This window comes from Schistocerca americana, chromosome 1, assembly GCF_021461395.2.
Source record: "Schistocerca americana isolate TAMUIC-IGC-003095 chromosome 1, iqSchAmer2.1, whole genome shotgun sequence".
In the NCBI taxonomy this organism is placed as follows: Eukaryota; Metazoa; Arthropoda; class Insecta; order Orthoptera; family Acrididae; genus Schistocerca; species Schistocerca americana.
Window position 1 is genome coordinate 291,537,680 of NC_060119.1, and position 27,564 is coordinate 291,565,243.

Sequence of the window (27,564 nt, forward strand, 5' to 3'; positions counted from 1 at the left end):
TCATGTCATGTTTATATTTGTATTATTCTTATGCTGGATAGTGATACAGTCAGAAATGAAGCAGGCAACTGACTAGATTTTTAAATCTAAGATGACTAATTTCTGTGCGGAATGTAATGTACTAAAGAGACGTCTACAAAGATTTTCAAATGGAGAAAAATTTTCACTAAACTCTCGTTCAGAACATTTTCTATCATATGCAGTCTATTATTTGGTTTTTGTTGATATTTGGTTTTTGTTGATCATTATCAAAGAAAGCAGCAGTGTAAGTAACAACAAATAGCAGTCTTTTGCCATTGTTTCACTAATGATACAATTCTTGCGCACAAAAGCAAGGCATGCCACGCGCGGCGACATGTCGTAAACACTCATTATCAGAATGAGACAAACAATGCATGACACAGTACAATAATGCAGATGAAGCATGTGAAAAAGGAAGGATACCCAATAAATATGGATGGAGCGCCTGCCGCATAGCAATGGCTACATGGTAAAGCTTAACTGCTTAGCTTACAACTCGAACCAAACTACTGTAGCTGTATCTTCATCCATTCGACCTAAATTGTGTCTCGTGTTACAATGGACCAACTTTATTTCGATATGGAGGTGCGGCCTAAAACTTTTCTCTCCCCTCGAATTTCGGGTCTCAGATTTCAGGCGCGGCTTAGATTCAGGAAAATTTTTTTCCTTGATTTCAAGTCTCATTTTTCAGGTGCGGCTTAGATTCGAGTGCAGCTTAGATTCGAGTAAATATGGTAGTGTACCCATATGGCAAAATTATATTTACATACATATTTACTATTAATAAGAAGACTGCTTTCAACAACAGAGTCAAATTAATTTAATCTCAGTAACTTTAGTCTTCATTGAACAAAAGAAATCCCTCTCACTGTTTGCATTATAATTGCTGCACTAGTGAGGTAGTGTATCTGATACCCCTAATCCTCCTTCCAAACCAGAAAGCTTCCTCACCACAATTAAGAGGAATATTTTTTGCTCTATTACAAATAAGTTGATAGGTTTCTCATAAAACATAATAATGGGCTAATTATAAACCTAGCATTCTGCTTCTGGAAATGAAAGCAAATGGACAGCTGACGAGGTTTTTATGGGTGAACACAGCATCATGCATCACACTTAACTCAAAATTATCTTGTGCTAGAGATTTCCAATGAAATCCCAGTTTGGGGCAAATGAAAATATGATCCACTCTTGAGATTTTGTTCACATAATTTCTTCTCTAAATCAATTACAAAATAATTACCCTCTACATTAAAAATTCAGTAACATTGTCAGTACATGTGTTTTTATAGGCTTTTTGTACATCGCCTTAAAAATTTGTTACCTCAAATAAAAGATAGTACAGCTCTTCCAGAAGATACTGATGTGGTTCCACCTTCGAACATCACATAGTTAGTGAGTTTGAGCAAGTTGATGAAATGTAAGATTACATGTGTTCCGGGCAGGACATGATAACTTTGCTCGGTTTCTCCACGTGTTCCTGCTAAAGTGTCATTTCCAAGTATTTTGGACAGGCTATAGAGCTTAATAGAAGTTTTTATGGTCAGAGTAGTCTGTTAGTAGGTGACAACTGTATGTGTTCAAGATATATGTTCACCATTTTTTAATTTTTTTTATTTATTTCTGCATTTACTTGACATTTTAATGTTGGACCCTTCATGCCCTTACATGTAACCAGACCACCTCAGTGAGTCAACTTTCAATATTTTAATAATAATAATAATAATAATAATAATAATAATAATAATGTAATAATAAATAGTATAGAATCTACGGTATTCAGGAAACTGTAAATCTTTTTAATACTGTCTTAGGAATTGCCCTCACTATGTTGCTGTTAAAGGTTATGGCATTAACAGGAATGTATTACAGCAGTTTAGAGGGAATCAAATGAGTCAACTCATCAGAAGTGTGGGAAACAATAGGTTAAAATTACCAGATAAGAGGAGAGGAAGAAAACAGAAATTGATAGGGAAGAGAAAAGCATGAATACTTTGGAATATAACAGAGAAAGTGGTTCACTGTTGCACAGGAGGAAAACAGCTGGGATATGTTGAGCACGAAGCTATACTGATGATAACATGTATAAAGGTTTTATCTCCTCTTGAAAGCTGGGCAGTTTTGGGTAAGATGCAGGATAGAAGAGTAGTAGGGCCAAAGTGCTGAAGGAGAAAGATTTCTTGTTGTGCAATGAATGCTGGCTGTATCCAACCTGGTATTGGAGTTAGGGGATGATGATTGGTATTTCATATATGAGGAGAGGCTCTGAGGACACAAATCACTAAGAAACCAATGACAAAAACAGAGTGTGTGAAAATCAGACCACTTATCTGGTTGCACCCAGCCTACGTGAGCACAGGAAGGACTGATGTTATCAAGAACCAAGTTTGACACACATCACAATCAATCATTCAGTAGTGTAATTGACAAACCTAACAACTCTTTGTGCACTTTCATACAGAATATTCCAGTGACTTACGTTTGTACAGAGGGGTACTGGTATGATGGCTGATAAGCATTCTGTGGCACTCCTGGCTGCTGACCTGAAGCACCCTGCACCATCATGTGTGGAGGTGGTTGCTGCTGTCCCATTACAGGCCCACCAACAAATGCCACAGGGTAACGTGGGTAATCTGCACAAAATAATAATAATAACAATAAAATTATAGCCCTGAATACATAAAAACACAAAATTACAAATCTAGGAATAGGAACTGTGGAAATAAGAGGACCGATCTTAAGACCAACTCAGATACTATTGAATTTGAAGTGGGGAAGTTGCACTGAAAACCTTTCTTACACTTAAAGATTTTCCATGATGATCTAATATTTCAGTATGACTCACTGAAATCAGTAGGGGATGGTCATATACAATTGCTTTCAAGGCCATATTTTAACATAAAATTAATCTTGAAGTCCTAAAATACTGTAGACTTTAGAGAAATAAAACAAGTTATGAGCAACAAATAAATATTTAAAAGGAACCTGTATAGCAATGTTTTTATCTACAGCAGGTTGTTTATAATTTCAACCCAAAGTTTATATAAAACAAAAAAACAAAAAAAAAAAAAAAAAAGGAAAGAAAAAAAAGAAAAAAAAGAAAAAAAAAAAAACCACACAAATGTATGTGACTAGTGGCCACACATTGAATTGATAACTGAACAACATTAAAATGAGTAAAGGAAATGCAGTTACATAGTGACAGCCAGTAGAGCACTTACAAACAGGCCTAAATCCATGAAGCCATATATTAATTCATGAAGAGCCAGCAGCAAAATCTTAAAAGTTCAAGATCACAAAACTTCATAGGGTTCACAGTGTAATCTGAAGTTCTTCATCACTGAGACAGATTATCACGACTAATACAAAACAGGTTTGTTACACAATTCAAATCGTGAAATGCAGCAAAATCACTAAATTCCACTGTTGCTTACAAACATTTAAACAGAGTTAAGTTCGTGTGACTGAAAAAGAAACAGTCACCAAAAGTGGTTTGAAAATTCTGTGTCAATGTAATTCAAGGCCCTGACATGTTCGCATGTGTTCAGCTCGCGATCACAAAATATTCCAAGTCTGAAGCCCAACAGCACTTTGGTTACCCAAACTTCTCTGTTTTTATCACACTCTCCAGCACCCGACAAAAGACCTCAAGCTCTACTCTGAAAACTGTTAGAAGGATCTGGTCATGCGGGCACTATGCTATTCAACACACTTTCAAAATGACCACCATTCAAGAAATTTAAACATAAATTTCACATCTATACATATTAGAACACATAATCAATGTCATATAATCAATACTCTGGGTCACTTTGGCATCTCATAATAATAATAATAATAATAATAATACATAACTTTATGAAATTCTTGCTACATTCAGAGCTGCAGCCTGACTTGTCATAACACAACTTTAAATACATTATGAACATCAAATTACAGTTACCTAAACGTAAGAATCAGTTGGATAAGGAAACGGGGATACTCATGCTGGCCTGAGACAGTGCAATCATGTGAAGGAATACACAGTTATGACATTATATGCTTATACACAAATAAATTGTTTGTAATGAATCACTAATTTGTTTCCTTGTAAAACTTGCTGCCATAATTGCTGACATCATCAGCATTTAGGGCATTGATAACCTCACCATTGAACAGATGTAAGATCGAAAAACACACACACACAAAATCTTTCATATGATGCATCACGAATCTTGCTTGGCTGTTGGGTTCATTGCTCATTAGGTATCTATTTTCATAATGTATGATAATTATAAATGTTGGTAACTTTTTAAGTATTGTGTTTACATGAGCTCATCTCACTGTCGCAATTCATAAGCTGTTTTCAGCTGTTTTGTGACACGTGTGTAAGGTGTTTTATGCATTTTCACTAAATATTAGACTGTCTCCCTATTTCATGCATCTGAAGCCTTAATTTCTCTGCATGCTCCACAAGCATGCCACTGAGTTCCCACACTAGCTCTGACCACCAGAGAAATTAATTGCTCCCTGCTAGTCTTTCTAGATGCTTCCTGCAGCCTGCTTCCACAGCAGTCAAGCTATAGCCGCTGCACAATATTCTCACCAGCTGACAGCTGCTCAAATGTCCCCACAACTGTTCAATGCCTTCATGAGACTCTAAATACTTTCCGATTAATGGTGACCACTCCCCATACAGCAGAAGCACTGAGTTGTCAATAGGCACAAACAAAAAGAAAGAAAACTTGCCAGATTTCAGAGCAATCCTCTTATGAGCTAGAATAACACACATACACCTCCCTACACAGTGTCAACTGTACAAACAGTGTCAGTTTTGCATTTCTACGTCATAAGAGGATTAGTCCAAAAGCTAGCAAGTTTTCTTTCATTTTGTGTGCCTATCGACAACTCTACACTCCTGCTTTTTGGTGAATGGTCTCCTTTAATCCAAAAGTATTTGTAGTGTAACAAAACTTTCCTACAACATTTATACCTTCATAAATTAGTGGTTCATAATTTCATACCACCTTACATGGCTTTCTCACTGCACTCCTGAATTATTTCTCAAGAACAAGTTTATGCACAAGGTACTCCATGAAAGTGATTGGCGTAGGATTTAAGAGTCTACTCGGTATTTTCTACCATTCCCTGTTAGGTGATAAATGGGCTCGCCATGATCATACAATTTTAGTAGTGATGATAAAGTCATTAACAGGCAAAGCAAACTGAGTACGTGGGCCACAGGGGCAGCACCTTCATATTTACAGTAGACACACAGGGAGGGGAGGCAGTAACAGAATACACTCCAGTATCCTTACGAGCAGAGCACTGCCCAGAGGCTACACTTCTGTACACCAATGCCTTGTGTAGTATAACAATTAAGCTGATCGGCATTTCTGTTTGACAATACCCATTGGACACTTTGCCAGCATTTATTCACAGCACAATATACACGAATCCATATTTTGCTTAAGTAAGACACTGGCCACTTTAATTCTGATACATTATTTCAGAAAAATCTAACATAGTTCAGCAGTTTTGAAACTGCGAAGTCCTGTTCACACGTGACAATTCACTTATTCTGGCACCTTTTAAAAACAAGTGGCATGTACAAAACAGTTTTCTCACAAGAGGATGATGCGGTTCCAGGATGGGGATAGGAGAATGAACCAAATGGCAATGTAGTGTAAGGTGCCAGCTACCTCTCACTATAGCTATTCACACTGGAGGGTCTTGATACAGGTGATGTAATCCCCAGAAAACGGACACGATACATTCTTGCACAGTCCACCAAAAACAGGCATAATGCGAGCAGTGGAGAAACAGCTAAGTGGGTTTGGTATTATGGAGCGGAAAGATTGCTATTCACTACACAGAAGTGGTGTTGAGTCACAGAAATACACAATTAAAAAATACTGCTAAAATATCTACTTGTAAGTTTCTGGATACAGTCCTGAAGTTGAACACCCACCCACACACATTCACACAAGTACAACTCTCATACACATGGCCAATGTCTCCAGGCACTGGAACCCTACTTTCTGATGCTGATTATTATTATTATTATTATTATTATTATTATTGATTTGTGGGGTGCTCAATTGCATGGTCATCAGCGCCCATACAGTCCCAATTTTTACACAGTCCAAATTTTTTCACAGTCCAATCTAGTCACTGTCATGAATGATCATGATGACAAGATACATGCCCCAGTCCCCGGGCAGAGAAAATCCCCAACCTGGCCGGGAATCGAACCCGGGACCTACTTTCTGATTCTTCCTGGGCTTTCCATTGTCGAAGTGTGTATGGTATTAGAATGACATATATGAGGAGCTGGATTTAATGCTAGTTGTCTGAAACTTTTTATTTTTGTCAGTGAGAAATGCAATGGTATGGCTGAAAATAAAGGGTACAACTGATGCTGGTTTATGGGAACAAAATTACACACATAAGAAACCAATGTTGCAGAAGCTTAAAATTAATAAACAATTTTACTTCCCTGAAATTTACTGAAAATTCGATACCTCTGTGGCAAGATGAGACATTTATGGTGCAAGAACAATTGAAGTTGCCAATGTTTCTACAATGACTATTACTCAAAAAATTGTAAATCATAACACCATAAATAAATCTGTGTGTTTCTGTTGCATATTAAACAAGAAATCAATTATATTTTATCTCTTAATCCCACAGTACAATACTGTAACAAATGTAATGACGAGGATTATCAGAACTGAAAGTAGCGCAAGAATGAAGAAACAGGGCTATGAAGCATCTCGTGACAGAGCCCTGGATAAAAAGTCATAGGTCTAGTTGTTGCATCAAATTTGGATAAAATCCCAAGCTTTCAATTGCCTCCACCATCATCGTCAGTGTAAGAGTCAGACTGTCATGAACCTGGCAAGACTCCCACTTTTATGCGCAGAGGACTGTATCTGACGGGCTGAATTACATCATGGAAACACAACAATTGCATGAACTGAGGTGGCGTCCTCTGCATCCATAGATTATGTTTGCACCCACTATTCAGAATTGCTTACAGTGTAATCACTCGCCTCTGAGAGTACACAATGAGAAGTCTTACTCTGTGCTCTTTCTTTATCAACTGCATGCTTCTATGCATTGCTAAATGCATAGCAAGAGTCTCTATTAAAGATGCTTTCACTTAGTCTGATTTCAACTGCTTTCTTTATGCCACGGGCCCAATAGTTTGTTGCATGAACAAGAATTCTCGTGTATCCAAATAAAATCTTGTTTATATTTAACAGCCATCACCGATTATTCTTAATTTCTATATTTAAGGTTACACTGATGCTAAACGCAGCAATTGGCAACAATCTGTATAGACTGGACCATGAAACTGTTTCCACGCTCCCAAGGAACACCATAAAGCACTGTCACACTCACGCCAAGACGATAACATGACAACAAAAACAATCAATTATTGACAACATTATTTAATTGAATAGATAAAAATATCTACTCACCAAGTGGCGGCAGCACACACACACACATAAAATAGTCTTTCCTTCTCATCTAGTCAGTAAGTTTCTGCTGACCCACGGTTCTGGATCACTTTCCCAAAATCTACCCCTTTATCCTAGACCTCTCCAGTCCTTTTGCTTCACCCCTCTTCCTTCCCCTTCAATGCTTCTACATGAAGAAGGAGCCACTGGCTCTGAAAGCTTGCCAATTACAACCATATTTTATGTGTGTGTTTTGCTGCCGCTTGGTAAGTAGATTTTTTATCTATCCAATTAAATAATTTTGTCAAGACTGTAACATGTCACAACATTTCTTTAATTTTCATGGGTGGCTAGAAAAGTGATCTGTTTCGTTTCACAATAATTTCCACTACACAAAAAATAAATGGTCCTCATGGTGCACCAAAATAATTTTAAAATTTCAGGGAAGAAATGAGCAGTCAATAGTTTACACATTCTCAACATCCAGTCGACTAATATGTATTTTATATTTAGATAGTTTTCAAATGCGTTCCGCTGGTACCTCTGTGAAAGGGGAAACCACGTTGATGCTAAACACGAGAAATTATTACGGCACACCCTTAAGATCACTTATTTTCTGTATGGTGGCAATTATTATAAAATAACTGATGGACCAGCCATAGGTTCACCTCTTTTACCAGTCATTTTTTTCACAGAGGATATTGAAGATCTGTTGTTGAACAGCACTCTCTTCCATATATCCTGCTTCTTCAGATAAACTGAATATACATTTTTAATCTGGCCTCATGGCAGAGAAGTGCTGCAGCGGTTCACTATGCTATGCATCCTAACATAAGGTTTACAGCTGAAGTGGAGGATGGCTGGGAAGTTTCTTTTCTTAGATGCAGTGGTCAAATGGAAATCAGATGGATGAGTCTGCAATTCAATGTACAGAAAACTAACACATGGAGAGCTGCACCTCAGTGGGTGTAGCATTCACATCTCATCCAGAAGTGAGCTGTGTTGAACACCCACGCACAGGCAGGGCTATTTTAGAAAAGGAATACCTAGTCTGTGAGGTTAAACATCAGATAACAGTGTTCAGAAAGAATGGGTATTGATTAATTGAGAGGGGTTATGAGACCAAACGGCGACGTCGTCAGTCCCACAATTCCGAAACTAGTCACAGAAGAAAGAGGGTCTGCTGAAAGTGGACGGATCCAGTCAGGGGAGTCAAATAATAAAATAATGAAGATTAAAACACACACAATGAAAGGCATAAAAATTGAGACCAAATCTAAAAACTGGAAAAAAAGGGTGGTTTTTTTCATGGGGGAGTGGTCATGGGGTCCCAGACCAAGAAGACTGAAAAAGAGGTCCCACTCACAACCACCCTGCCCACACTCCAAGAGTAAAGTAAAACCTTATATCTGGAAATAAAAATCACTTTAACGAAGGAAACAGAGTATCAGTTCAACCATCCACGAATCATCTGGTAATATTAAATTTAAGGAATGGAGAAGACTATGCTTACCATGAAGGGCCAAATAAAGAGGACATTCCACCAATATGTGGGATACTGTCAGTCTGGGTCCACAACCATGTTGTGGGGTAGGGTCGTTACATAGGAGGAAACAATGGATAAGCCTGGTATGACCAATGCGTACATGGCATAAAACTGTGGTCTCCTTCTGAGAAGAGTGGAAGGATGAGTGCCAAACTGCATTAGACTCCTTGATTGTGCACAGTTTATTACTATGAGCAGTAGTGCACAAGATGTCACTCCATCTTTGGCCAAAGAGAGATTTGACATAAATTCACTTATCTGCAGCTGGAATCATGAAACGAAATTGGGGGTGGGGGGTTAAGTATCTGCTTCTCTAGCCACACAGCCAGCCAGTTCATTCCTTGCGATGCCCCCATGTCTTGGGACCCAGAGAAAGACAACTGAGCAGGTGGCATGGCCAAGGGCAGACATAAGGTTATGGATAGCAGAGACCAAAGGGTGACAAGAGTAGCATCGATCGATAGCCTGCAGGCTGCTCATTGAATCTGTTTAAATTAAAACACTGATGAGGCAGGCCTGAGAAACAAAAAGGATGCCTCTGTGAATGGCTAGAAGCTCTGCTGTGAACACACTACTTGATTCCAGCAATAAATGGTGTTCTAAGCCAGTGGGAGACGTGAAAGCATATCCCACCTTATCGACTGTCTTGGAACCAACAGTGTAAAAGATGGTGGCACCCTGGAACTCTGCAAGGGTGGCACATACAAGATGCTGGAAAACCGTAGGGATGACAGATCTTAGGACCCTGGAATAGATCAGATGTGTCGACAGAAGTGCCGACACAGTGTTATTTGAGGGGGCCGATAGGCACGCTATCTAACGCAGACGGGCGTGACTTCTGGAACAGGATAAGTAGTGAAAGCTAATAAGAAAAGTATGCAGCTCCTCGAATACTTAACTTTATTCGATCCTTGTGGTACATCGCTCTTCTTGTTGAGACATTTCATACGATAACTATCAAACTAGGTAAGGCTAATGGCGCCTTGCTAGGTCGTAGCCATGGACTTAGCTGAAGGCTATTCTAACTGTCTCTCGGCAAATGAGAGAACGGCTTCGTCAGTGTAGTCGCTAGCAAAGTCGTCGTACAACTGGGGCGAGTGCTATTCCGTAACTCGAGACCTGCCTTGTGGTGGCGCTCGGTCTGCGATCACACAGTGGCGACACGCGGGTCCGACATGAACTAAATGGACCGCGGCCGATTTAAGCTACCACCTAGCAAGTGTGGTGTCTGGCGGTGACACCACAAGATCGGTCCTAAGCTGTGGTCTAGGCACCATACCAGAGAGATGTTGGGTTCTTCCCAGGCTTAAGGACAGGAATAACTATACTGTCTCGCCATTGTGACAGAAAAGCACCTGTGAAACCAATGCGGTTGAAGACCCTGAGGCGATGTTGCCTCTGGGGAATGTCCAAGTGTTGGATCATCTAGTTGTGAATGGAATCGGGGCAAGAACCTGCAAGAATTTCCTTTCAGTGAAAGGTTCATTATAGAGCTCAGCATGGTGTGGGACACAACAGAGGGGGCTCTGTTCAACTCTGCATTTCTGTTGGAGAAAGGTGGCAGGATAGGAAGAGGACGCAGATGCTGTCGCAAAGTGTGTCGCGAGGGGTTCTGCGAGGACCAGTGGATCAGTGCACAGAGCACCTTGGAGGTTAGGACCCTGGACAGTTGACCGTCGCTGGCAGCCCAGAAGGCTATGGAGCTTGGATGTCCTTGGTCCATCACCGTAGGGGGACAGCAGTGCCAGCAGCGTGAAGAATAGTGGCAGAGTCGCCCTTGCGTGACTGACATTAATGGAATTCGAGAGGGAGGTGTCAAAGTGCACAGCAGATGTACATAAAGGACAACTGGCACTGCGGAATGCCCAACATGGAGGCCTGCCCACCTGGTGGCAGCAAGCGAATGATAGAATCACCGGAAAGTGGTCACTGTCACAAAGGTCGTCATAGGATGACCAACGTAGGGAAGCCACGAGGGCAGGGGAGGAGATCGTGAGATCGATAGCAGTAAAGGTGCCATGAGCGGAACTGAAGTGTGCAGGGAAATCATCATTTAGGGGAAACGAATCGAGGTCCATAATAAGTTGGTCAATTAGGAGACCCCCTATTCTCTGAAGTGGACTACCCACAGTGGGTGGTGGGCATTGAAGTCCCCAAGGAGGAGAAATGGGGGTGGGAGTTGCTGGATGAAGGTAGACAGTTCAATGTATGGAAGTGGCCTACTTGGAGGGAGGTAGAATTTGCAAATGTTGATTGCGGGAGTAGTTTGCACTTGAATCACTATTGCTTCCAGGTTGGTATGTTGGGGGATCTAGTCCCTAATGACGTTGGAGCAAACCAAGGTGCAGACCCCGCCGGATGCTTCCCCCTAACTGTCACGGTTCCGACAGAATGTCTGATGACCACGAAATATGGGAGAGTGGTCATGGTGGAGGAGGGCAGGGCACAGGGGAAGGACAGGTGCCTGCAAGATCTGGAACCGAAAGGTAGCGGGTGACCTTGGGGCACACAGATGGTGCATCTCGTTGCCAAGTGGTGGCAGGAGTCTTCTAGCATCAGACACACCAGGCAGAGAGGTGCCAGGAGCTCAATCACCGGGGCAGGTGCCGAAGAAAGGGGGCACTTCTTCGCCCAGGGAGGGGGAGCAGCTCCCGGACAGGAGGTCTTGGAAACTGAAGGGAGGGGGAGGGGAGAGGGGGACGAGGCTGGGGTAAAGAAGAAGTACAAGGAGGAAACGAAGTAACAGAGGAAAAAATTTGAAGATAGTGACACTGGATGGAATCTCTTATACCTTCAGCGAGCCTCCGTATGAGACAGGGACTTGTATTGTTGGATCTTCTTTTCTCTCTGGTAAGCCAGGCAATCCAGTGACACACAGGTGGTGAAACACAGGGGCTTCCCTCATGGAGCCGGTGTCCACAGTCACAACACAGAGGATCCGCCGTACAGCGCGAAGACACATACCCAAAATGCAATCACCACATAGGTGGAGGGACAACCACATGCACCGCCGTCACTGAAGTTTCAATGTCAAGTGCAACTGGATAAGCACTGTTCACGTTACAATTGTAACTCATAATTAATCTTCAAGAAATTGGAAATTGTATAATTATCAAGGAATCACTAATCTACGGCAACTGCTATTTACATACGATCAACTAATAATATAAGAAATCGAAGTTGCTTTGTGGAGAGGAATGTGTCCCCATCTGTCCTAATACACACGAGGTATCGAGAAAGTGTTTCATCCCAAGACGGCAAGACTGGCCCACCTCACATGTGCAGTCAGGCAAGGGGAGGTTTACAAGTCACATGAAGCAGCATTCAATGATCGTTCATCATTTAAGAAACAACCATTTGAGAACGGCCAGATTTTTGCAGCTCGATATGCTTCAAGTGCCAAGCACCCACCCTGATACCACCCACTCCGACCAGGAGCTCTCCCCATGGGCTCCACCCAGCCACAGCAAGGGCCATCTGGCACAACGGCCATTGCTGGAGTTCCAATGCTTCAAGGAGACAAGCAACCACTTATTGGCATACATGGGGAGGGAACATCTCAGGTATCAATAGTGTAATCCCTGTGCTGTCAGGGGGCTCAGCCATATTGGTACATAACAGCCCCACTGGCTACACGTGCTGGTGACCTAGCAGGTTGAAAAGGGAATAAAGTGGGGAAGGGAGAGGGGAAGGGAGGGGTGGGAGGAATCCACGCCATAGATGCTAGGGAGAGTTCTTCCCCAAATGGCTCACACAAAAAACAAGAAATTTTGGAGGTCAAACTTCAAGAGGGGACCTAAATGTCAAAAAGGATGAAGGAACGGGCAGAAGGAACAAAACTGCAAGCAATACAGGAAACCTGGTGGATAGCCAGGTTGATATAAATCAGAACACAGAGAGGGGAACAAGGGGGCAACAAGGAAGGAGCAAGGATAGGGAGGGAGGGCAGTGTGAAAGAAATGCAGCCAGGCAAGGAAGAATTGGTTGCAATAGATCAGGGTCCTATGTTCGCCAGGCACAATCTCACGAAAGGACCGTGAGCCCCCTGGGAGGAAGAATGGGTATTCTATCTGTGATATTACGTCAACACTGTTGAGGAAACAAATGTGTGACAGTATTCAAAGAAGGCCAGGAGGACCAACACACAGCACAGCTTCAATTCTGTGGTGCAACAACTAGTAAGATAGAGTCCTAAACAGGCAAGGAATCACACCAATCTTAAGGTGACCCAGAAAAATTAAAGAAATGTCACGACCTGTTAAAGGTAGTCTTAGCCTGAGAGTAACAGGTATTTATAACATTACTTGCAAATGTGACAAAAGTTACATGGGCCATTCCTAACAAACTGCGGACAATTACTTCGTCACTTTAAATACAGGAATTTCAAAAGATCAGCAGTGATCGTGTACAGCCTGTTAGATAAACTCAATGTTTTGTTTGAACGAATAAGAATGTTTCATGCTAGGCAAATGTAGCCCCTGATGATTACAATGAAGGCAATCATTGAAATATTAGGATTTTAACTGAATTTGACACAACAAGTAAACCGAGAACTTTTTATCTAACACTGAAGAAAAATAAACTGACATCTAACTAGGACTGCACCAGCAACATTCAGTGCATTAGCTCACTAAGTTAAACTCACTACACCAGAATGTTTTTCCGTAGCTCACCATTATTTTAAGAGGCGGCATCTAATTTCGTCTCGTCTGCTCTCCAAGGACAATATCTTTTGAATGAAGGCCCACGATGATAAACATTAGGGTCAGGTACATTGCACCGTAAGCCACATCACCATTCAGTCCATTCTCTGATTTCTATCCTCAACTCCATACTCTCTCCATAAACACATTTATTTGCTAGCTTTGAAGTTCGGTTCTGTACATCAGCTGTGAAGTTCTTGCATAGTTGGTATTTCCTGGTATTGTTCATGATACCACAGCAACTGCTGCCAAATAACAATTTTATCCCTATGATTAGTGGTATATTTACTGTGTGCACTCTGCTGCTCTTTATGTGACTTAAATACTTCAGTTCTCTTCATTTTAACATTGTGTCCCTCATGACAAAATTTGCACATCGAGTTTATCAGCTTAATATTTTGCTTAATTGTGTTGTCACCTTTAGCATTTGCAATGTCATTGCTTTTTCTTTCTTGTCACCAATAAATTTAATTTTGCTAATTGCAAGCTTGCATGTGACTGGAGCACGGTTGCATCTGGTCACATGTCGCCGGTAGTTTCCTGCTACTGCCAAATCTATGGTCTGTCTTGCCACGTAATATTGTCACCTCTTTTTGTAACAAATTTGTTCTCTCTTTCACACAAATAGCGACTTTTACAGACATAATAGTATATTTATATGACTTGAAAATCTGAAACACACAACACTGAACTATTTCTCATTGTAATTTCTAGCTGAATACTGTAGCTTTGATGCAATTGCTCGACAGAGCAAAAGCTAGGTGGTAAGTTAATGTAAATAATTAATGGGTAGAAAAGTATATCAATTCAGAAACAAAATGTTTCATCATGATATTTCACAATGACACACTGATCCACTTGATTGTATACATTTCCCAGATAAAAACATGTGTCTCCCAAAGTACGGAGAGATGGAACAATTTTCACAGATGAAGTATTTTCTGAAGGCCAACTGCTTTTTTTTCCCTTACACCATTTGATACCTTCCACCAAGCACAGGTAATCCATTATGCTGGTACTGCATCTAAAAGGATTATTGATCCAGCATGAAGACAGGAAATTATTGCACTTCACGAATACCCTTGAAAAATCTTAAATGGCTTACATTAAGACAAGCAATTACATTTACTGACAATGTCAGCTTTTAAAGCATCTATATGCATGACACCACCGTGTAGATGTGAGTACTATGGTGCTCACTATACAAAAAATGTACTACAGTATAACCCCTCTTTTACGTTCCCGGAATTAACGTTTTCCCACTGCTTATGACCTTTTTTTTTTTTTTTTTTTACCGGTCCTGGCAAATTTCCTATGCCCACAATGTTAATTTGCATCCAGTTGTGTGTCAACATATTTATAATTTTCCCACAATTTACGCATTATGAAAAAACATTTGTGGAGAAAAAATGATGCTGGCATGATGTTGACCATCCGGTACTATTTACATATATTACGTGGTTAAGTTTCTTGACACCAGGGCACTGTACTCAGCGGACTTGAATCGGTAAACGTGTAAAAGTTGGAACAATTCATTCCGTATCTCCCACCGCTACCAAGCTCTACTTGGCCTGGGAGTAACTAGGTTCGTTCGAATGAAGATGTCATGACCAATCACAAACATTTCCAAACTGTCTCTATTGCACAAACGCAGTTTCGTGATTGCTGTGATTATCGTAACATCTTTGTCAAACAATATTTAGTGTGTTTCGGCGTATGGCCACTTGGAGTGCTAGTTGATACCGTCATTCACTTTGAGTTGCTCAAATGTTTTTAGTGTAAGCAGAGCATCGGTTACGTATTTTATGCATCTGAGCAAAATGTGTTTTGAAAGTTTATTCTCACTGTCAAGTGCAATATTTAAATATGTATTTTTTTGTGATGTTACACAAACAAACAAAGTGAGATAGTTTGCATGTGTGTGTGGTTTTCTTCATAACTGATGAGGCACAGTACCTGATAACCTCAAAAAGACGACTACAGTGCAAGAGACGAAGAATCACATATATTCCAACACCATGCAAAATACTTATGTACATATTTGCACTTGACAAGAAAAAATTCTCAAAACGCGTAGTGCTAAGCATGAAAAACTACTTAACTAGTGCTGTATTTCATTATTTAAATAATGAATGACAGATGCAGGCTTTCAGAAACATCGATTGTGACATATGAAATTGAGTCAAATGTTCCTACTTTCCAGACAGGTATCAGTTCCAGCTACATCAGCGGATTTTATTAGATAATAAATCTTCATTAGATAATAAACAAGTCCCTGACAAGTCTTTTGATACCGTTATGTACGTATATCATACATAAATTGCCAGGGGTTATCCTGTACATAACTTTTACAGCTTAAAACATTATTTCCCACATTTACACCATTTTTTTCGAAGTTCTTTGAAAAGTGTAAAAGCAGCGTTTCACTGTATGCTGGAAATCCAAAACAATCTAATACCTCCTATAATCACAGTCTTGCTTTACCTATATCACAAAATAGTTGTCCAGTTCCCAGACATCATTTAAAAAATCAGCTAAATTATTTTACATAAAATGTTTGACACTGATAATCTGATTCAGTTCGAACAACATAGCTTTTGCACACAGAACTACACAGAACAAGATAATACAGAAGATTGGTTGTAGCGTCACTATCATTAACAAGAAAACCAATTCTTATGACTGGGTAGTAAACTATTAATGTCACAACTATGACTGGAGATCTTTAACCATGCTCTTTATCGCAGCATTTAAGACAATTATCTGAACTTTCAGGGAAATGACTTATATGACATTTTATTAACACTGATGACGATGTCATTGCACTTGGCCTCCCATGGTCCTTATTCCAAACACGCGATGACATTACAATAAACTAGTACAGTTTCAACTAAAGAAAATTCATCACACTGTGAATGATTTCAGGACAGCTATGCATATACAATCAAATGGTTCAGTGTGTCTTCATGAAATATCATGATAAAAACTCATGATAAACTGACAGAAGTGCCCCCGTTTACATGTGCAATGATATTATGGTCAACTAATATAAGCAAAAATCTGATTTCAGTGGTAACACAGGGAGATAAACAATTAAGAATCGACAGTTAGCTATGACACTAAAATTTTCACCAGAACACTCAGGCACATTCTATTCTATTTTCAATGTCTGTACATCAATTTTTTTTGGCAACAGATGTTTGCTACCCTTAGCCATAAAATAATGAGTAACAAAATCATCCACTGTCATTTGGCTTTTAAAAGAACCAGTCATTTGCAAAAATTCTTGAGTAAGAGACTACACTTTCATGTCGATTAAAATATCCAAACCAGAAACATTAGGCAGATTAAAACTGTGTGCTAGATCAGGAATTGCACCTGACATCTTTGCTTTTAGCAGGACATGCTCTACTGACAGTTATCCAAGCGTGACTGATGATGTGACTCAGCCTTATAATCTTAAATCCCAGTAACTCTCTCCTACACTTTGAACTTCACACATGTTCTGCTTATTTTGTGGAACTATTATTCTTTGGGGAAAAGATATAGCAGTGAAATGGCTTAGTGACATTCTACATACACAGGAGTGCTTCTATACAGATTGGAAGATAGGAGAGAGGTATTTGTGGATGTAAGGCTGTGAGGGGCGGGACAATTGGAGGTGGTGGTGGTGGTGGTGGTGGTGGGGGGGGGGGGGGGGGGGAGCGGGGGGTGTAATGAGTTGTGCTTGGGAAGTTCTGTCGTTGGAGTACTTGTCTATGCATGGCAAAGGTCCTAGGTTTAAGCCTCAGTCAGTCATATGATTTTAATCTGCCAATAAGTTTCTACTATAGAGAAGTTCATTACAGATATTAGGAACAGCTTAACATCCACCTTGAAACTTCATTATTAATTTGAAATTAACATTTTAAAGCAGTGTGTTCACTGTCCTAGTTGAGGAAACTATCATAATGCAGTATTCAAGAACATATTCTGTAAACTTAAATGAGAATGGTAATAAAAGTTTAATATTCATTTCCTTTTAGGTTCCACAATTTATCAAATGCGACTACACAACACAACGGGATAAAAGTGGAATGGGGCTGAGTCATCCTGTTCTACATATAGTTAACCACAGGTGATACACAATATAGATACTAATCATTATTAGTAGGGAGGAAAAAACCAACACTTCCCTCTTGTGTTGCTCAAAGATAGCAATTAATGAGTAAGATAAATCTTACAAAGTCACATGGAAATGTACATGATTTATCACATTCAGTGGAAGACAAAGTAAGTGAACTGAAGGATGTAACCTATCAAAATAATTGCCTGTCTTGCTGTATTGTTAGCAATCATTTGTTCTCTAAAATCAAGGTAAAAGATAATGGAAAAAGGGCATAAATATTCAGTGGGCACAGTCCAAAAAAGACCTTACTAACTACGTCCAGTGTCACTCCATGTCCTAACTTTATGATTTCTTTAATAAGCACTTATCACAAAAAAAAAAAACCAGCTGACTACACACAAAAAGAATTATTCGCCTTATAAAGAATCCTAATTGTATTCTATCAAGCTGTTTCCTTATTCTATTTTCATCTACAGGTTTTGACCAACAGTTTCTTCTCACCTGATTTCCCTTCTTGTTTATTTTCATATCCCTTTCGCTTGACTTTTGGAGGTGATAACACAAATCTGAAATCATTTTTACACATCTATGTTACTAAAAGTCTAATCCAGAAAATGGATACTCAGTTCCAGTTGTCAGCGCCTACCCAAAGGCTTCCAAGAGCAACAAATATTTGATTTTCAAAATTCCATACACTTATTGACCAAATTTAAAAATTTAAAATGTTGTCCTTACCTACTCATTAACAGCTGTTATCTTACACTAAATGTTTAACACAGTAACTCAATTATATTTGAAAGGGCACTTCTGACTTGAGGCAATGTAACTCACTGCATGCAAATTACCAAGAATGTATTCATCCCGTATTTGAGAATGAGAACTCTTAGTGACTTGCAACAAACTTTAAACATACCTTCAGACCTTTCCTCAACTTTTTCTTGTTTATGTGCTTCATTTTAAATACCTGACACATTAACTCATTTGTAAAGCAATCAGATGTTTGAAGTAGTTTTATACATGCAAGTTCGATTCTTTAAAGAACGGGATATGGGGTTTACCGGTTTATATGAATCTGTAAGATGTCTGAGACATGCAAAATATCCTCAGGCTTTAACAAGAATGTAATGATTCCAGTTACAAAAACACAGCAGGTGCTAACAGGTGTGAATATTACCGAACTATCAGTTTAATAAGTCATGCTTCCAACATGTAGACACAAATTGTTTAAAGAAGAAAAGAAAAACTGACAGAAGCTAACCTTGGTGAAGATCAGTTTTGGTTCTGGAGGAATGTAGGTACATGCAAGGCAACACTGACCCTATAATTTGTCTATGAAGATGGGGTAAGGAAAGGCAAACCTATGTTTATAGCATTTGCATACTTAAAGAGAGTTTCTGACAATGTTGACTATGTTAGCTCTCTTTGAAATTATGTAGGTTACAGGGTAAAATACATGTAGCATAGAGTTATTTACAACTTGTTCAAAAACCAGATGGTAGTTATACGAGTTGAGGGACATGAAAGGGAAGCAATGGCTCAGGAGGGAGTTTTACAGGGTTGTAGTCTATCCTCGATGTTATTCTATCTACACATTGAGCAAGCAGTAATGGAAACCAAAGAAAAATTCGGAGAAGGAATTAAAGTTCATTGAGAAGAATCAAAAACTTAGAAGTTTGCTGATGACATTTCAATTCTATTTGGAGACAGCAAAGGACTTGGACAAGCATCTGAATGGAATGTATAGTGTCGTCGTAAGATGAAAATTAACAAAGTAAAACAAGGGTAATGTAGACAAATTAAATCAAGTAATGCTGAGGGAATCAGATTAGGAAATGAGACAGTAAGGAGCAATCGTAGAAAGAATCCTGACGGAAGGTAATTTTTTTTTCTTAGTTCAGAAACTGAACTCTGTTCAGTACTCTGCTCTATTGTATAACACGATCCTTGACTCCAGCAAGGGAGATTCACTGTTTTTAACTCAAAACACACTTGGCAACACCACTAAAATCAGCTATTGACATCATTATTGCACTTCAACTGCAGATATTAATAAAGTGTCTACCATAAATACGAAGCAGGAATTGTGCGTGGTGGTTTGGATTTACATCTGTATGAAACAGATTTCCCAGTTCAGCTTGAACTGAGGTCATTTACTGTGTTAAATGAAGGTCAACTGCTTTACACAACCAGCCCTAAAAGTAGAATCTGAGTTTTGCTATTTAGGCAATAAAATAACGACGATGGCCAAATCAGAGGAAATATAAAATGCAAACTGGCTATAGGAAAGAAAGGAAGAACTTGTTAACACTGAACATTAATTTGAGTGATAGGAAGTCTTGCCTGAAACTGGGGTGTAGTCTCGTATGGGTGTGAAATGTGGAGAGTAAACAGTTCAGACAAGAAGGGAATAGCAGATTTTGAAGTGTAGCGGGGTAGAAAAATTTTTAAGTTCAGGTGGGTAGATCACATTACTAACAAAGAGCTACCGAATGAAATTGGGGAGAAAAAGAGATTTATGGCATAACCTGACAATAAGAAGGATGGTCACATTCCGGGACATCAACGAATTGAGAGAGAGAGAGAGAGAGAGAGAGAGAGAGAGAGAGAGACGGAACAAATTGAATTATCTACAGACATTTGTTCCATTTTTTTCACCGGTACAATCAATAGTACATTTGCTCATGTAAAAATTATGAAGCCACATCATAAGAGAATCAAGTTTCGGAAAATTCTTTCAGAATACAACGGTTTTTGTAATTTCACACTGGGGTCAGCAATTCACACAAACAAATTATTTCAGATATAATCATTCACTGCACAATACGCTTCAGCAGAGTTTGTAGGCGATGGATTGTACATCAGGAGAAAAAGTTAGTTTTACATACTCTGAGGTTGGAAAGGTTGCTGAGGCTGTCCACCTTGCTGGGGCTGCTGCTGCTGTTGCTGCTGCAGTGGTGGTTGTTGTTGCTGCTGCTGTTGCTGCTGAGGCTGTTGCTGCTGATGGTCAGGTGGGAGAGACTGGTACATTTGTTGTGGCTGACCAGAATTTATTGGCTGAAAGCCAGTCTGAGGTGGTGGTTGTGGGGTAGACTGCTGGTTATCAGGAAATGCTGAGGAGACTCGCCGTGACCCAGCGCTGCCCAAGCTATCTGGCGTGCTGCCACGTCCACCATCTGGCAATGAACCTGATGGCAAAGAAGAACAAACATTTTAGTCACTGACTTTGAGAATTAAGTAATATGGGTGAAAACTACGACAGCTCATATAAAATTACTTCTGAGGGTACATATACATATGAGAGAGGAGAGAGAGAGAGAGAGAGAGAGAGAGAGAGAGAGAGAGAGATCATAGGAGAAAAGGAGCAAGGTTTAAGTGCAATTTTGCGTCTGACATCAGGGAAACCTATGAATCTCAAAAGCCACTGCTGTAAGAAATATTACAAATAACCTAACTGTGTATACATAGCTAACAAACTGTTTAGGTACCCGTTTCTCAACGACAAAACACTGATGTTGGTAGATTTTATTTCATATCAAATCTAGATTTATCAACGAAAATAGCCAATTTCTGAAAATATAACTGGACAGAGAAAATCTAGTCACCAAGTGGTGGCAGGAGGAAATGCACATGAAGGTTAAATAATTGTGCAAGCTTTCAGAGCTAGTGGCTCCTTCTTCTGGTAGAAAGGTTGAAGAGGAAGAAGAGGGATAAAGGAAAAGGACTGGTGAGGTTCTTGTCACCCTGTTCGGTAAGCCTCCCATGACCAGAGGTTCTGGGCCACTTTTTCTGAACATTTCCAATTTCTTAAACATCATCAGTCCTTTTCCGTTGTCCCTCCTTCTTCCCCTTCAACCCTTCTGCCAGAAGAGGCAGCCACTGGCTCCGAAAGTTTAGATATTTCTCTAATCTTTATACGTGTTTCTTCCTGCTGCTGCTTGGTGTGTACATTTCTTTTATCTTTTATCCATCCAATCATATCAAATCTAGATTTAGTATTATCTTTCTGAAAATTGCTATCATGTGACCATTCTCTGCATTTACCGAGTAACAATTTTGTAACAAAGGGTTATCTAGTATGTTGAAGTTTTACAGGTAATTTTACTGACACCTACCATAATAATTTACTGGCATCACTGCAGGATCCTTTCTCAGTGGTAGCCTTCTCCTCATGGTGCTTGAAACCAGTGTTATGATGACAGAAAAAGAAGCAATCGCCTATTAAAATACGAGAACTGATCCAGCTGTACTGTTTTTTATCCTTCCAGTTAAGGCTTGAAGACCAGTGTGTTACACTGAACTGAGTTTTATGAGAATAATTTAGCTATTTAAAGTGAAATAAATTTATTTAATAATTTACTAATAAATATCAAGGTATAAGTTGAGATTCTTCCCCTCCTATACATGCAGGCACCCAAAATACTGAATAATGACGCGGGTGTACTAACATTACTATATATTGAGAATGAAGTAGTTACCGTCTACTGGAGGGTGTGGCTGTTGCGAAACCTCATCCTTGACAACCTGGCCACTCTCAGCAGCTTTCTGATGTGCCTGTTGCAGAGGGTCAAACTCTCGCGAACTGATATTCGGGTTGGGATTGTTCATCTCATGCTGACCAGCTGAAAAAGACGTATGAGCATTACTGTAATAATGAGAAGACTGCACTGTTATTTTTAGCAGTTCAGCAACAAGAAAATAATTTTTGAAATAGAGCAGCAGAAAAACTGTACTCATCACAGATTTTGGCCTATATCATTGTTTGCAAGGATAACAACTGAAGCAGGAGGATGAAAAGGAAGACAATTCAGGCTAGTTTGCATAACAGTTCAAATCAGTAGTACAAAATTAAATTACAGAAACACTGTTTACATTGCTGGTAAGGAGTCATTTGTACTACAAACTGTTGCAGCTGATCCTGCCTCTGCTGCTTATGCAATGGTACCTAACAACAAAACTTAATTAAGCCTGGAAAAAGATAAATTTTAACTTTCTTTAGTATCTTGAGATGTATACACTTGTTCATTTCTATATTTTAATTTAGCTGGATTTCATAGGTACCCATATCCCTATTTCCAATGGATATTCTTATTTTATTTGACAGTTCTGTCCCCACCTGCCAGACTACAACTTCATTCGATGTCTGACGTGATACTGAGTTTGAACAACAAAAAACTATGCAGTGGGTTTATCAACATCCACACCAACAAAACATTGCTTAAATCACTCCAATGTGCCTCCCATCAGCGTTTCCACCACATGATTACTCAAAGCAAAAATGATGTGACACACAGCTGTACTGCCAGACCAATCATTACCTGTCATTCCAGTCACACTGCTGATACTCTCAGATGTTCTGCACATCAAGGTTGACCTGGAGATAGAAGACCTAACCACAGACAAAAACAACAATTCCTATGAAAACAAAAATCAAACGCATGTTGTTTTTATGTACATCAAATGACTGGTTGATTAGGAGGGTAAAAATCTGTACACATATTTTGTCAAGGCAAAGTATTTTGAAATTTGCCACTGTTTTAACCAACTGATGTTAATTAAACCATCATATTCTATGTGTAATTAATTACCTGAATTGAGATACACTATCTGATCAAAGAATCTGAACACCAATTTGTACTGTGGAACTGATCACTAGATGTCATGAACACAGACCTGTCAGTATAACAGGAGGCAGGTAGTACTGTGTTGTCATTAAAGAAGCAGTATCAGCAGAATGGGTCAGTCAGGAGAATTCAGTGGCTTTGAACGTTGACCAGTCATTGCGTGTCACCAGAATAACAAATTCATCAGAGACATTTCAACCATTCTAAAGCTGCCCAAGTCAACTGTTGGTGATATGATTGTGATGTGGAAATGCAGAGAAACGACCACAACTAAACCAAGATCTGGAATACTTTACTTGCTGACAGGGCTCACCAACCTTTGCAGAGGATAGCTGTAAAAAATATGCATGAAATCAACTGAACAACCAGTCACAAGTTCCAAAGCCCTACCAACCGTCTAGCTAGCACAACAATTGAATATAAGGAGTTAAAAGGAACAGGGTACAATGGTAGAGTGGCTCCTCACAAGCCACAGATCTCTGTAGTTACTGCTAAACAATGCTTGAGGTGCTGTCAAGAGTGATGCCACTGAACAGTAGATGATTGGAAATAAGTGCCCTCTGGTAATCCAATGGGAGGGCGGTTTGGTAAATGCCAGAAGAATGTCATCTGCTATCAGGCGTAGTGCCAATAGTGAGGTTGTGTTATGGTACATGGGTGTTTTTTACGGTTAGTGTGATGGTTGCTGTAGTCTTCAGTCTGAAGACTGGTCTGAAGGGAGTGTGCAAGGCCCCCCCCCCCCCCCCCCCCCCCGCCCCACACACACACACACACACACACACACACACACACACACACACACACACACACACACACACACACCTTCCACTAATTTTTGGCATTCTCCTTTAGCATCACACTTCAAAGGTTTCTATTCTTTTCTTGTATGAACTGCCTACTGCTGACGTTTCACTTCCATACAAGGCTACACGCAAATCAAGTACCTTCAGAAACTGTTTCAAAACACTTAAATTTACATTCGATGCTAAATTTCTCTTCTTCAGAAATGCTTTTATTATTATTGTCATTCTACATTTTATATTCCAGTTATTTTACTACCAAAATAGCAAAGCTCATATACTATGTTAAGTGTCTCATTTAATAATCTACGTTAAGTGTCTCATTTAATAATCTACGTTAAGTGTCTCATTTAATAATCTACGTTAAGTGTCTCATTTAATAATCTACGTTAAGTGTCTCATTTAATAATCCAATTCCCTCAAAGTCACCTAATTTAATTCCATTACATTCCATTACCCTTGTTTTGCTTTTGTTTACACTCACCTTATATCCTCCTTTCAAGACTCTGTCCATTCCAATCAACTGCTGTTCCAAATTCTTTGCTATCTCTGACAGAATTACAATGTCTTCGGCAAACCTCAAAGTTTTTACAGGGCTATTACAAATGATTGAAGCGATTTCATAAATTCACTGTAGCTCCGTTCATTGACATATGGTCACGACACACTACAGATACGTAGAAAAACTCATAAAGTTTTGTTCGGCTGAAGCCGCACTTCAGGTTTCTGCCACCAGAGCACTCGAGAGCGCAGTGAGACAAAATGGCGACAGGAGCAGAGAAAGCGTATGTCGTGCTTGAAATGCACTCACATCAGTCAGTCATAACAGTGCAACGACACTTCAGGACGAAGTTCAACAAAGATCCACCAACTACTAACTCCATTCGGCGATGGTATGCGCAGTTTAAAGCTTCTGGATGCCTCTGCAAGAGGAAATCAACGGGTCGGCCTGCAGTGAGCAAAGAAACGGTTGAACGCGTGCGGGCAAGTTTCACGCGTAGCCCGCGGAAGTCGACGAATAAAGCAAGCAGGGAGCTAAACATACCACAGCCGACGGTTTGGAAAATCTTACGGAAAAGGCTAAAGCAGAAGCCTTACCGTTTACAATTGCTACAAGCCCTGACACCTGATGACAAAGTCAAACGCTTTGAATTTTCGGCGCGGTTGCAACAGCTCATGGAAGAGGATGCGTTCAGTGCGAAATTTGTTTTCAGTGATGAAACAACATTTTTCCTTAATGGTGAAGTGAACAGACACAATGTGCGAATCTGGACGGTAGAGAATCCTCACGCATTCGTGCAGCAAATTCGCAATTCACCAAAAGTTAACTTGTTTTGTGCAATCACACGGTTTAAAGTTTACGGCCCCTTTTTCTTGTGCGAAAAAAACGTTACAGGACACGTGTATCTGGACATGCTGGAAAATTGGCTCATGCCACAATTGGAGACCGACAGCGCCGACTTCATCTTTCAACAGGATGGTGCTCCACCGCACTTCCATCATGATGTTCGGCATTTCTTAAACAGGAGTTTGGAAAACCGATGGATCGGTCGTGGTGGAGATCATGATCAGCAATTCATGTCATGGCCTCCACGCTCTCCCGACTTAACCCCATGTGATTTCTTTCTGTGGGGTTATGTGAAAGATTCAGTGTTTAAACCTCTTCTACCAAGAAACGTGCCAGAACTGCGAGCTCGCATCAACGATGCTTTCGAAATTCATGGGGACATGGTGCGCCGAGTGTGGGAGGAACTTGATTATCGGCTTGATGTCTCCCGAATCACTAAAGGGGCACATATCGAACAGTTGTGGACGCCTAAAAAAACTTTTTGAGTTTTTGTATGTGTGTGCAAAGCATTGTGAAAATATCTCAAATAATAAAGTTATTGTAGAGCTGTGAAATCGCTTCCATCATTTGTAATAACCCTGTAGTTCTTCTTCCTGTACTTTAATTCCTTCTCCAAATTTTTCTTATTCCCCTTTCCTCCTTGCTCAATGCACATATTTTATATCATCAATGATAGGCTACAACGCTGAAACTCCCTTCTCCACCATTGCTCCCCTTTCACTCGCCTTCACCCATAACTGCCATTTGCTTTCTGTACAAGTGCTATGACATGCTGTAACATGACATGCTTGTCATTCAATTTTAAGGAAACTACTACATGAAAAAATTTGATTCTTGTGCATCTTACAGTTGGATACCTTTGCTCGATAAAGGACTGAATTTCTTTTCATGTTGTGTCACAGTTAATACACTGCATCAATTTAAATAAAACCTTGCACAAAATTTTAAAGAGTTTGCACTGCATAAACTTCGGGTATGGCTGATTTCAGCTTATATAATTGCAGAGTATGAAATGTAGATAAGATATCAAAATTTTATTTAAAATTTAGAGCAGAATTATACCTCATTTTGTTCTTGAGTTATTGATTTTTATATCCAAAGGATGGTCATGTGCAATGCTCCGATTTCCGTCCCTGCCCATCGTGAATCATATGGTTGTTAACAAATCGTTCACAATATTGAAACAAGTTTTTTTGCAAATGATAGCATGCAAAGATGTACATATGTTGTGTGATAAATAATCAAAACTTTTTTATTCACTGAGATATGGAAGTAACTAGTCAGCAGACATGAGAGAGCGGCTGAACCTGATACGTAACACATTAACAGCATTTCAGGAGAATCCAGGGATGGCAATTAAACATGTCCTCAGCACCTGTGGAGTAGCAGAGCATGACAATTTAACTGGCCCACAGCAGTTTAAGCATACATACCATGGTGTACACCACAAAATATAAATTGTAACAGCAGTGTTAGTCACAAATATGTTGACATATTTTTCACTGAGAAAGAATACTATAATTATAAAACTTGCTCATTCCACATCATAGAAACTGCAATTATAATCTATGGAACATGCTAATACCCAGCTAAGTAGTTAAATTGGGGCAGTTTAAACTCACAACGTTATGGCATACATTAAATAAACAGTATATAATTTGCAGATGAATATTCAGTGGTGTCGATTCTACTATCAGACATACGTAATGAGTTCTCACTCTATCATTTGCCCATACAATGGTCTCAGCCAAAGGCTACACTTGAAAGAAACTATTAATTTTGAAATGATTGGGGATGACTGTGAAGGAGGGACGTCATTCATACAACAGTTTCAGAACAGTCCATCTTTCCCCTTAAAAATGTTGTTCGTCATTTGTGTGTCTGCAAGGGAGCAGTGTATTTAAAAAAAAAATTTAATAATAATAATAATAATGTAATAAAAATAAAGCAAGAGGTGGCTGTTGTAATGGAA

General features: G+C 39.6%; 1 protein-coding gene across 1 annotated transcript in view; it reads right to left on the reverse strand.

The window, feature by feature from the left end:
- The window catches only part of LOC124595001 (protein TFG-like), a 60,514-nt gene that overhangs the window by 7,369 nt on the left and 25,581 nt on the right, over window positions 1-27,564 (reverse strand). The window contains exons 4-6 of the mRNA XM_047133551.1: window positions 22,299-22,442; window positions 20,709-21,008; window positions 2,501-2,654 (exon numbers count right to left, since the gene is read on the reverse strand). Coding sequence (XP_046989507.1) covers window positions 2,501-2,654; window positions 20,709-21,008; window positions 22,299-22,442 — 598 coding nt within the window. The remainder of the gene's footprint in view (window positions 1-2,500; window positions 2,655-20,708; window positions 21,009-22,298; window positions 22,443-27,564) is intronic.